Raw genomic sequence first — 12,858 nt, forward strand, 5'->3', positions numbered from 1 at the left:
AGCAGCATTTTTGTTGTTGCAGCTGTCATCAATAACAAGTTATTAATAAATGCAAACATCTTCGGTTGTGACCTCCCTAGATCTGCTACTCCTGGTTGTGTTGCCCTGCAGCTAAGGCCGTTCTCCAGCCTGTCATCTTTGCCCTTGTCATCCTCCTCCTTGCAAGCTTGTCTCACTTCTTCCCCTTATCACATCAAGTTGTTTGACTTCACTTTCAAGACCCTTTGCAACCTCTCCTCACCTTCTGTGTCAGCTGTGGTTTCATAATTGCTTTCTCCCAAGCCAAGTGTGGGCTACCACTAGACAGGGTGGGCTTGCGCTCCTCGGGCTGCACGTTGCCCCCAGCTGCTTCTGATGCGACTCTGTCTGCCTTTCTTTCCTTGCTTAGTGGTTTAATTTTTGAGATCCTTCCCTAAACCCAGCTCAGCCTGCAGCCATACCAGCACTGGAGCAGATGGGGGAGATTTTGGGAACACCCGTCTCGGCGCCAGCCTGGTCTTGGGTTGGCTGACAGCACTTGGGAAACTGCAGCCTCCCTCAGTGCAGAGAGGCTGCCTCTTGTCTCCGATCAGCTCATGGTGCCAGCCTTTGCCAGTCCGTTGTTGTTATTGCCAGCAAAAGAGTGTCAGATACACCCAAGGGGCCAGAAATACAATAATTCAAGGCAGAAGTCGGGGAGGGGGGAGCCAAATCAGCACATTCCCCTTCTTGCCTCAAGACCTCCCTGTGTTATTTCAGAGCTGAAATGCTGACTCTGCAACCCTGTGCGTTTGTGCATCACCACAATAGTCCCAGAAAGCAACCCCCCCAGCCTTACATCTGATGGCTCATTTACACAATTTAGAGGAAAACGTTGAAGAAGTCCCACTTAAACTTGGCCTCTAAGTAACGTACTGCAGCAGTATGGAATCCACGACAGCCCAAGGTGGCATTCTGCCCCATGCACATCACGTAGTGCCGGGGACAAGCTCAAGTCTGGTTGTTGCCGTCCAGTTCCCAGTGAAATCTAGTTGCTTTGTGTGTGAAATTGATAATTGTGCATGCTCTAAGACTTTTTTATTGTTTGTGGAAATCTCTGGTTATTTAGCACCTCAGAGAAACAAATTATATAAAATTTTTGCACGTGGATGTTTTTTTCTTAGGCAGTTCATTGCTTAGCTTTTGGGAAAAATGTGGGGATTTTTCCTGGTGTTCTAGCTTGGTTTTTCTGTATCTGTCTCTTTCATAACTCTGTCTCTGTGCCTTTCACAGACTTTGGATTGAGCAACTGTGCAGGCATCTTGGGTTATTCTGATCCATTCAGCACCCAGTGTGGGAGCCCAGCATATGCAGCCCCTGAACTTCTGGCAAGGAAAAAATACGGGCCCAAAATAGACGTTTGGTCCATGTGAGTTACTTCTCTAGTTTATAATTGTTATTACTGTCATCGTTACCCATTGCTCAAATGAGAAATATTATTCATGTATTTGGCTACTCTGAGCAAGAAAATCTGTTTAATGAGCATGACTTTCTGAACTAAATTGCGCAGATATTTTGTTCTGAAATAGATCTTTTATGTACTTGTATATAGATTGCTAGAACATATAGCATAGAGAGATTGCTGTAAAGCACAGCTGTTGATCAGTGATGTTCAGCCATAGTAGAGGACATGGCTCTGGCACAAGAGGGCCAACAGCTTTTTTTGTTTTCCCCAAAGGATCCTCAAGCATTCACGTGGGCTCTGTGCACTATCCACAGTCAAGTCAGACAGGAAATGTGGTATCAAGTCAAGTCATCCCTTTGAAAGCACGGTCGTTAAAGGGGAAATAAAAATGGCCAGAAAACTTGTGAGCCTTTGTGAGCTTACTAGTGTTCAGGCAAAAGAATAGACAGAAGTCCCCGGTGCCAGAGGTAGAAGAAGCTACAAAGATGTTTTGAGGTCAATGAATTTGTTTGCAGTGCCGCTGTGGACTGTGCAACTCCCAGTACCCTCCTGTTGGCCATGGACATGGTGTCGGTTATCCTTGTCAGTCCCGGAGAGGAATTAGCTGAAATCAGTCAAATTTTAGCTTTTGCTTTAGTATCAATAGATTTTCCCTCACCAAGTGGGGATAATAACATTTGTATAAATTTCAGTGAAATAACAGAATTATTGGTAATTCCCAAGTTGAATTATTTGGAATGCTTGGAAAATGTGAAGTACTGTATAAGCACTACTACCTGCTAAGAAAGATTGGCCAGAGTTTATAGATTAGACTAGGACCTGGGTCAAATTTATCTCTCAGTTTGACCGGGTGGGTCCTCTGTTGCACTTCAAGGCTCTTTAGAACTTCCCCTGCTGAAGGCTAATTTGCAGTCTGTCCTGCAAGGACACCCACAGCTAAACCACCATATGGCTACTGAACTTCTCACTCCAGCAGTGGGCCATCCGTCCACATCAAGGGTGAGAGCACCAGCCCTGAAGATCACAGGCAAACAGAGCACAGTCATTCTTGTAAACCTTTTAAATTTCTCCAGTAATAATGTCCTGTTCTTTTTTTTTAATTTAAAAAAAAAAATATGGTTAACTCCTGCTCTTCCTCATAGCTGAAAAATGGTGTCTGTGATCACGGTTTGTGATAGCACACCGGTTTAGTTTCTTTCTGTTTACATATGTGTATTTAGCAGACTGGGGAAGCAAATGCCCAAAAGGGACGAATTCCACTCAAATTGAATTTAAAGCCCTTTTAAGAGGAAAAAGAACAAGAGTGTCCAACCCACTTTTCATCGCTAACTTTGATGGGCATAAACAAGCAGTAAGTTTTCCGGTCTGAAAAATGTAATTGTTTGCACCTGATCTTTGGGCTGCGCCAGAAGCTGTGGAGGTCACCTTTGGGCACTGAACCAGGACCTGCTATGTCCCTTTAGTGCGGGCAGTCGTTCCACATCCAGAGCAGCACCACAACATGGCCTCCAAAAGCAGCATGTTTATGCAGCCTGAGGAGAGACTTAATTGTGGCGTGGCATTTAGCCAAGGAGTTGCCTAAGAGCTGGGCTCGGTTCTGTGGCTTCCAGCTTATGTCCTACACATTGTGTGACCCTCCATGAGCAAACCTCTGGGAATTCTTGCCCAAATCATTGAGTACAACAGAAGAGAGAGCTCTTTTTTCGGTCTTTTTTAATAGCTGTCAGACATTAAAGATGAAGTACAGTCACTAAAACATAAGCTTAAGTTTTTCCTTGTTCCTGATCATTTTGGTTTCTTTTTCTCTATGTTTTCTTTTAGTGGGGTGAACATGTATGCAATGTTGACTGGAACATTACCTTTTACTGTGGAGCCATTCAGCTTGAGAGCTTTATACCAGAAAATGGTGGACAAAGAAATGAACCCTCTTCCCACCCAGCTCTCTACAGGTAATCAAGGAGGTGTGCTGGGACCTGTTCAGGTCCAGTTGGTCAGAACCATTGCGTTGAATTCTGGATTGTGAGTCATGCTTCCGACATGGCACGCTAATTGGGAAAAATACTCTTTTTTTCATTTTAGCCTCCAAAAGATCTGCAAGAGTTGCTGTAGTATAACTCCCTTTGCTTTGACTTCTGTATTTAAGCTGGAGAAGTGCCAGGTTGTGCAGAATATGAGGGAAGAACAAATCTGTGAAAATCTGTGAAATTGCTTTTGTAGAGTAGTTTGTCAGTTTTGCACGTTCAGAAGATTTTAGCGTAGGTTATGGTTTCATGAACACATTATTTTGGAACAACAAATTCCTGGGCATTATCATGACTAAAGTTGAGTGATAAGCTACCCTGAATGACCTCACATTTATTATGGAATAATGACTTGCACACAGAAAGTTATTTTGGGACAGTGGCCTGTGATGACCTGTGTGTTCACAAAACGCAAAATTGTTGATGTATTAGTATTAGAAATATTAATTCCTGCTTCAAAGCCATGTCACTAGGCAACAGAATAATTTTTCAGCTTATAGCAAGACCGTTGTCAGCATTTGGAACAAACTCTGTTTTGTAGTTGGTTTTTATTTTTGTATGCTAAATTTGTTGTTCAGGGAGAGCAGGGAGAGCTTCTGTTCTTCTATCTGGCGGCCTGTTTACAATTCAAAACAATTCAATAAAATTAAAAGATTGCAAATAGAAAAACAGAGCATATATTTTTACTCAGTACACTAAGGATGGCAACCATTGTCATGGGGGATAAGGGAAAGCCTTTGGAAGTTGTGTCACAGATGAATTCTCCAAGTACAGATTTACCTGCATATGGAAGAAATAGGTAGTTAAGGGTTTTCTCACACAGGCTATCTGTGGATCAAGGGGAGTGTGTTGTTCCTTGTTCACTCAGCATCTGTATGAAGTACAGTTTTCCTGCCAGCAGTTCATAATGCTGGCATGTTGTAAAGTGGTAGGTTTACAAGTGAGCTGGGATGCTGCAAGTCTTGCCGTCTATTTGATGCAATTAGTGTGTTTGGTATTTCCATTCTGGAGACTTTCCCATTAGGATTCAGCTGCACAAAATAGCTATTTTAATGTTCTAGCACACACACTAAAGCCCCAGTGAGTAAATTAAAAGAAAGATTGTACTGACTGCTTCGTGCTGTACTGATCTAGATGCCAAATCCTGCACCACTTGCAAAGTTACTCTTGAATTCAGGGACTTGCATGTCATAGTAAAAGTTTTCCAAGTTTGGCAAAAAATTTACCAAACATACCTCCCAGAGTGAGGCTTTTACCAGTAAAGAGCAGTTACATGATGGCTGTGTAGTGTCTTTGAACCAATGGACTGTTTCCCCAATCATTGTTTTCTTTCAGTCATCTTTAAGTGGGAGATTTCACTGACTTCATTGGGATAACACGTGTTAAAGGCTGAATCACCCACGAAAGGCCTGTAGAAGACCAGACCTTGTGTAGCAAAAAAGATAACATTACTTTTGACAGGTTTCATTGTACTGTTTCATTCATCCTACCATTTTATAATGGAGATTTTTGCAAATTTTCTTGCAGATGCGCCTCTGTAGCATTTGTAGGTCACTGACACAACGGCCTCCAGTGAAAATGTTATTTTGTTTATCCTGTGAAAACTATAGCAGCTTGAACTTTCAGAGATGATGGAAAATTAATGGAATAGGTTTAAATGCGTTAACCTTTACTCACTGTGAAAAAAGGTACGCATCAGTTCTTGATCTAAGTCAGCAGCCTTGCACATTCGCTGACATGGCAAACTGATTTAAGATGACATTTGTTCTTGCCACGATTAGGCTTTGGGTCAGTAGGTAGAAACTCTGCTCCTCTGCCCTGCCAATTGTGTTTGTTAACTTCTTACATTTATGGATCTTTTTCTTTAATTGGGTTTTCTTTTTCTGTAAATTCACATATAGAGTAGAGATTTTTTGCAGGGGTCTGTTTTGCTTGTTCAGTAGGTTGTCTTTCAATATTTAATTTCACAGTTACTGAACACACGCAGTCCCATCATAAAAGTAGCCAGTCTTATCACTAAGCAAGAGTATATTTTATTTGTATTAGTTAAAATGTTGGGTGACTGTGAGCGCCCAAAGCAACTGTGTAGCAACAGGGAAAATTTGGAGTTAGTGTTTCATTTTCCCATTTAGAAAACGGTTTTTCATTAAGCTTCTTAAAAAACACAGCTATCTGATTATTGATTTTAGGTGAGCAGAGTTCAGTTGTTCAGGAAGTTGGTACTCACCGTGCACACATTTCCTTTTTTATCCTCAATTTACTGCTTCTGTGTGTTTCTGGTCTTCCTTCTGGAGCAGAGAAATGAAGTAGAGACAACAAGAATAGCCATCATCTATCTGTGCCTGTAGTTTGAAGGAAGGATTTCATTAGGTGGACCTCGCTCATGGCTTGTGAAGTGACCTCATTGCGTTTTCTCCAGCTGGTTTTGTAAGCAACACCTGTATACCTAATTCTAACCAGGCACACCCTCACAGTGAGAGCAAGACACTAAGTTGGTTTCATTCATGACAAGGAACATGAAGACAGTAGAGGTTTTGTAATCCCCACTGAAGTGCTCTCCGTTTCTGGTCGTCACTGAGCTCAGTATGCTCAAGGAAGTTAGAAGAGAAATGACATTTCTCATGAAGCTGATCTCTCATTCATCAAAAGAGCAAAGTTTGCCTCAAAATTACACCATGGGCACAAAATTCCACCGAGTGCATGTCACCAGCTAATCAGATTAGTACTGTCCTTGAGCTCATCGTAAACGAGGCCTCACATAATGAGGCTCTGGCAGGGTGGTGGTTCACGGTGCCCTTTGTTTGCCAGCCTACTTGGTGCAGCAGGAAAAACGACATCAGGCGCAGTGGGACCAAAAATCGATTGGGAAGCCTCGTGTTTGCTTCCTGGGGGATTAATTTTTCTGTCCCACAGCCATGGGGCTAACTGGAAAAGGCTTCTCTCCTCCCCATATCATGTGACAGCTAAAATCGGCCAAGGTGCTGTTACTCAACTCCTCCACGTCACCCAGGTCTGGCTGGACAGGGAGCCTGCCGAGGGGGGATCTTCTCTCCAGAAGTAGTTTCTCCCAGTCTGCATCCATTGAGTTTTGTGGTGCTTCACAAGCCTCATTTAATTAGCTTGCCTTTTGCCCAGAGGCTAAAAAAAAAAAGATTTTTTTAAGGAGATGTTAGGTGATCTGGGGACCAAGGGTGGTGGTGATGGGGGCGGTGTTGGTTTGGGAAAGGGTTATTTACTTTGCTCTGAACCCGTGGGATGCATGTGGTTTCTGAGATAGGGGAAGTACTGGAGAGAGAGGAAATCCAATGGAAGAACAAGGGGTTTGTTGTTTGCTGTAACAGGGGGGTCTGCGCCTGAGAGACGTGATGGGGGGGCACTCGGGGCATGCCGAGAGCAGTCATAGCATCAGCTTCCAGCAGGTTTATGAACTTGAATGTGGGCTTTTCCTGCTGTTGCCACAATATTGCTGTCATAGGAAAAAAAACAAAACATTGGGAAAGACTTAAAGTATCTCACATAAATCAGTGATTTGTGAAGACAGAACTTAGAAAAAACTCTGTTGATGCCTAGCTGAACCAGTAAATACATAATCATAATTCTCTCTCTTCCACATATAAACTTCTTGATGGTAGGCCTGCGTTGAAACAGATAGCCTCTCAGGGCCCTCTCCAGCTGATACTTGATTTTTGCAGGATGTTGAACACTGAGGTTACTCAAGCTGTTAGAAGTTGGCACCAATCAGCTCTAACCCTGATTTATTTGAGCAGAAACCCTCCCTTGCTTGTCCACTGCCCTGCCCTGGCGTGTCAGCCCAGCCGTCCCGTCCCATGCTGCTGGTGGGGGGTGGTGCGGGTGGGCTCGGGGAAATAAAAATGCTCGTGGGAACAGCCAGACAAACACGAAGGAGGTCAGCAATCTCATAGAGGAGAATCTGTGAAGGACAGCAGCACTGTGCCTAGGTAAACATTTGTGCCCTTTTCAGATGAGGACATCATGGCCTCACGGACAGGCATATTATTCTCCTTAAGCTGGATGTGGGAATGGGAATTCATGAGGGTTTTGGTGTATTGCTGGTGGAGAGGACACGTCGTGGCTTCTCTGCTTCAGAATAGGGGACGATGTGGTGCCGAGTGAGCGTGCTGTGGTGGTGAGACCAAACGCCTCAAAGCCAAATGGGAGGACTGGCTCATAATTTTGCAGTTTTCTAGCGTTGAGGCGTTAGCAGGTCCAGTGTGATCTGCTTTGTAACACAAGCCTTTAAGGGGTTTGGTTTGCCTGCGCTGAGCTGAAGTAGCTGCATTGTCAAGGCTGTGCTGCAGCTTACCAGAAGACGACACCTCCCAGAGGACACCATCCTGTGCTGCCCCTGCCCAGGGCATCTGCGCTAGTAAGAAGATGAGTAGACACGACACACTCAGGAGAGCGTAGGAGGGGAACCACAGCTCTGCTGTGGGAGAAGGTAGAAAGCCCCCAGGGTCCTGTCCATCGGACCTGGAGAAAGCTATGCTGCAGCCATCACCTCTGCCTCTTGCTTGCCGTTGATTTCATTTGGGACTCATTTGGAATCTCACTTGACTGTATCTCTACAAAATCATTCTGGTCTTGGTTTTCCCAGAATTCAGTTTCTTTATCTTTCACGCAGGGAATTGTAGAGGACATAGTTACTCTTTACTATCTTGTAGCTGATAAACTGAATCTAGCCTTGATAATTTGAGGAATAAAGACCAAACCTAGTTAAAACAGTTTATTTTCAGCTCAGATATGCACTTCTTGTGAGTCTTTATGCAAATCACTTGATTTCATTGCTCCTAACCATATAAGAAGCACATGACTTAAAAATATCAGAAAAGTACTTTTGAGGGTTTTTGCAAGAAAATCCCAAGGGATGGTTGAATGTCACTGAAAGTTGCAGGTTCGGTATCTGAAAACAGAACAAAGCCCATTAATTTTACTGTACTCTTTTAATTTGGCTAAAACCTCCTGCAACTGATTGTAGCTTGGATGGAAGCCAGGAGATAATTTGTCCTTATAATGTCAAAGGGAGCCCAATTCTCCATGTCTTCCCTCCCAGCTCTGCATCCCTCCGCTCCACTCACCACCAGTCCATCTCTTTCTGCTTTAAATACAGATTGAGTGATGTGCCTCCGACCTGATTCCAGCCTCTTGTCCTCATACGAAAATTAAGTTTTGGCTAACCTGCTCGGAAACTTCAGACAAGCTCTGAAACAAAAGGCACTTTTTCTCCTCTCCTTTATGACTCTATAAATCATTGTTTATTTTACTTACTAATCCCTTATCTGGTTTTCCTTTTTGTCAAGGACATTAGAGCATACCATAAGGCAAACGTTCCTTTTTAGTATACTCTGGTCATGCTACACACCTGTAGTAACTCAACTACCGTGTTAAGTTATAAAGCATATGACATAGCTGTTGTTTTTCTTGATTTCTTCACAGCGGCCATAAACTTTCTACGATCTCTGCTAGAGCCTGATCCTGCAAAGAGACCAAACATCCAGCAGGCGCTTGCAAATCGATGGCTTAATGAGAATTACCCTGGGAGAGCACCACCTACTGTCACATATCCAAACAGGTACTGTGCAGAAGAGCGGAGAAAGCCTGCCAGGGTGTATATACATTAAAACGTAAAAGACCCTGGCGTTGCAGTTTCATTCCTTGTGTGACAGCATCCCACTGCATTTTCTGGGATTGCTTTAGTGACTCCATCCTAAAAGTTGTTAGGATTGGCCGTTGCATATGTGTTGCTTGAAATGGTCAAAAACAATACCTTAAATTAGAAGCTGGCATATGATACATTAATTGCAGGGTGGTCTGGGGTGCAGATCATATGATTAATTGTCTCCCACAGCATCCTCCTGGACAAACTGGCTGCCCGGGGCTTAAATGTGTGGACTCTTAAATGGGTTAAAAACTGGCTGGATGGCCGAGCCCAGAGAGTGGTGGTGAATGGGGCAAAGTCCAGCTGGCGGCCGGTCACTAGCGGTGTTCCCCAGGGCTCAGTTCTGGGGCCGGTGCTGTTCAATATCTTTATAGATGATCTAGACATAGGGATTGAGTGCACCCTCAGTAAGTTTGCAGATGACACCAAGCTGGGTGGCAGCGTTGATCTGCTGGAGGGTAGGAAGGCCCTTCAGAGGGATTTGGACAGGTTGGGTAGATGGGCCGAGACCAACGGCATGAGGTTCAACAAGAACAAGTGCCGGGTCTTACACTTCAGCCACAACAACCCCATGCAACTCTACAGGCTGGGGGAAGAGTGGTTAGAAAGCGGCCCAGTGGAAAGAGACCTGGGGGTGCTGATCGACAGCCGGCTAAACATGAGCCAGCAGTGTGCCCAGGTGGCCAAGAAGGCCAATGGCATCCTGGCCTCTATTAGGAATAGTGTAGCCAGCCGGTCTAGGGAAGTGATCGTCCCTCTCGGCACTGGTGAGGCCGCATCTTGAGTACTGTGTTCAGTTCTGGGCCCCGCACTTCAAGAAAGATGCTGAGGTGTTGGAGTGAGTCCAGAGGAGGGCGACCAAGCTGGTGAAGGGTCTGGAGGATATGACCTATGAGGAACAGCTGAGGGAGCTGGGGTTGTTTAGCCTGGAGAAGAGGAGGCTCCGAGGTGACCTTACTGCAGTCTACAACTACCTGAAGGGAGGTTGTAGTGAAGAGGGAGTTGGCCTCTTCTCCTGGGCAGCTAGTGATAGGACAAGAGGGCACAGCCTCAAGCTTCACCAGGGGAGGTTCAGGTTGGACATCAGGAAGAATTTCTTTTCAGAAAGGGTTATTAGACATTGGAATGGGCTGCCCAGGGAGGTGGTGGAGTCACCATCTCTGGATGTGTTTAAGAAAAGACTGGACATGGCACTTAGTGCCATGGTCTAGTTGACAGGGTGGTGTCAGGGCAACGGTTGGACTCGATGATCCCTGAGGTCTCTTCCAACCTGGTTGATTCTGTGGCTCCAGACCTTGGAATGGATATGAGTGACAGGTAGTTCATCAGTTCTGATCTTCTCCTTGTTCATCAGTAAAAGCCAAGCTACTTTTCCAGTAGAGGCTATGGCTGCTTGTGATACATATGTGAGGTTCTGTGGATTAGGTAAATATGCAAACCCCTGGTGAGAAAGGTCAGAGTTAAATGATCTTGCTTTGTTGGTTGTTGATCTTCAATACCTGTGCAATGCTGAATGCATGACTAAATGCAAAGAAAGAACAACTCTCATGGCCCGTCAAACATCCATCTAGGGAAAGAGAAAAAGAAAGAAAGGTACTTGTGGTCCACTTTGATTAGAAATAATCTTGCTTGACTTTAAACATCTGCAGTGTAGAGTCGACACATGAGCCAGCCAGCCTGGGCTCTCGTTACAATCAATGGAGAGAAATAAGGGCACTTTTTACAGAATGATTTATCTGACTTCTTTTTGATTCAGCAGTAGGATGATTTTGCGCCCAGAAGATCTGAGTTCCTCTCCAGTGACTGTAAATGGAGCTTCAGGAAACTCACTTGGAAAAATATGTCTATATTTGATCAGATAAAACCTCCTTCCTGTATCAAAGCCCTCCAGCTGTGTCTCGTACACAGTCTAGTACCTGCAGAGTTACTGTCGGAGTTACTAGCTTGCAGGCCAGGATCCTAAGTAACGCTGAGGAAAAGACAGCAACTTAAAGCCTAATTTTGGTGCTTAAAATTTGATAGTGCCCCAAAATTTCTGTCCTAACTTGCTAAGAGGAAAGACCCTAAGTTGAAGATCCTAACTTACCCCCTAACAGTTTATTCAGTTGTAGCGTATATACCAGATGTAGCGTATGCCTAGGGGTGTAACAACTTACTTTGTCTGAACGTCTGAACCACTGTCCTCCACCCAAAATGATTTGTGTTCACCAACCAGGCCATCTCTTTGTGTCAGTGCCCTGAATGACTCGATCCCATAGGCATGGGGTCCTATGCATACAACCAGCCTTCAGCATTCAGCCCAGGTCACAGCTTTGCTGGTAAGAGTGCCTCGCACCCATTTTCCCCTCTGCTCCACCACTAGCCAGATGAACAGGGTATGTTTCAGAGCCATGGGTCCAACCCTTGTGGAGCTGAGAGGCACCTGCAGCTCCCCTTGTACTGCTGAAGCAGGTGACGAGTGCTTGATCATGCTGAGACCTGGGCACAGGAAATCAGTTTGAGCCCTGAATCTCAGGACAGCCTTTAGGAGTTTTTGGAGACCTTTCCCTTTAACGTTGCTGTTGGCTGGCTTACGGGTCACAGCCCACACGCTCCAGGCTCCTACCTGAGTCACCTCCCTTATCCCTCTGCATTGACAGGGAATGGGGGGTGCCCTAATTTAGCAGCAAGCATCTCCCTTCCAGAGGTAGGGTCTTAACTTTCAAGTACTGCATCATGGAGAATCACTGTGACTATGCCTTTCTTTGACTTGAGGAGAATAACAGATCTCCCACTCTCAAAATATGGTTGAGTAGATGTTAAGCAGCATGGATGCCTGGAGGCATCATTCGAGCCATCCACTGAAATGAGGAGGGCAAATGTGAGGCTAGATGTGTGCAATCCCTAGACTTACATGGACAGAACATAAAGATAGCCCCTACAAACAACTGTTTCTCAAGGAATAAGAATGAGAACAGGCAGGCATATTATCTCGACATTACTGCCCCAAATTTAAGGGCAGTTAAGTTAATTTGGGTAGTATGCTGTCTGACAAAAGGAAATCTGAGTTTATGTGGTGCATTGGACTGTACTGAAGTATGGTACATATGTACATTGTATGGTAAAGAAAGGGAAAACAAGTGTAAACTGAATGAGTCATTAAGCTAATAAAATCACTGTCATAATGAGTCTAATCAATCTACTAAACGTGGCATCTGTTAAGTGAATGTAAGTGTAACTGTGAGCTGTATGGGTAATTTTAATTATCTTGCTGCGTGCGTCTGCTTTGTAGAAAAGAGGGAAAAAGACAAAAATAGAGTTTGAATGGGCTTTCACAATTCTTTTGCATTTGTAGGTACATTTTCATGCCTCTATTTTTGACTTCTTACCTTGCAGTTTTCAGGCTTTAGTCAGGTTGTGGTGGAAATGTCCCTTCTAGAGTCGGCTCATTGGTGCAGTTAGGTAGGTGACTTACAGAAGAGGCTGGCACAGAATAGCTGTGCAATGCTCTTTATTTATGGTGTGCCCATTAATCATTCCCCCCTAAAGGCAAGCGAATCAAATGGAAGAACAGAAGAAAATGCAGTGCTGAACTACAGAGAGGGCATATGTTTGCTCATGTGTATATGTGTATATGATCATGATAATAATCCTTTCCTATTATAAGCACTTTTAAAGGGAACATCAATGTGGAATGCTGTGCTTTGCTATTGAAAAAAATCAGTTACTTCTTTTCTTTATTTCTCATTGCACTGCAT

At 44.3% G+C, this 12,858-nt stretch overlaps 1 protein-coding gene across 1 annotated transcript in view; it reads left to right on the top strand.

Annotated features, from left to right (window-relative positions):
- The window catches only part of HUNK (hormonally up-regulated Neu-associated kinase), a 57,913-nt gene that overhangs the window by 33,090 nt on the left and 11,965 nt on the right, over positions 1 to 12,858 (top strand). The window contains exons 4-6 of the mRNA XM_068395184.1: positions 1,252 to 1,387; positions 3,245 to 3,372; positions 8,899 to 9,034. Of these exons, the coding sequence (XP_068251285.1) occupies positions 1,252 to 1,387; positions 3,245 to 3,372; positions 8,899 to 9,034 (400 nt within the window). The remainder of the gene's footprint in view (positions 1 to 1,251; positions 1,388 to 3,244; positions 3,373 to 8,898; positions 9,035 to 12,858) is intronic.

Source organism: Nyctibius grandis, chromosome 2 (assembly GCF_013368605.1).
Source record: "Nyctibius grandis isolate bNycGra1 chromosome 2, bNycGra1.pri, whole genome shotgun sequence".
NCBI classification, from domain to species: Eukaryota; Metazoa; Chordata; class Aves; order Nyctibiiformes; family Nyctibiidae; genus Nyctibius; species Nyctibius grandis.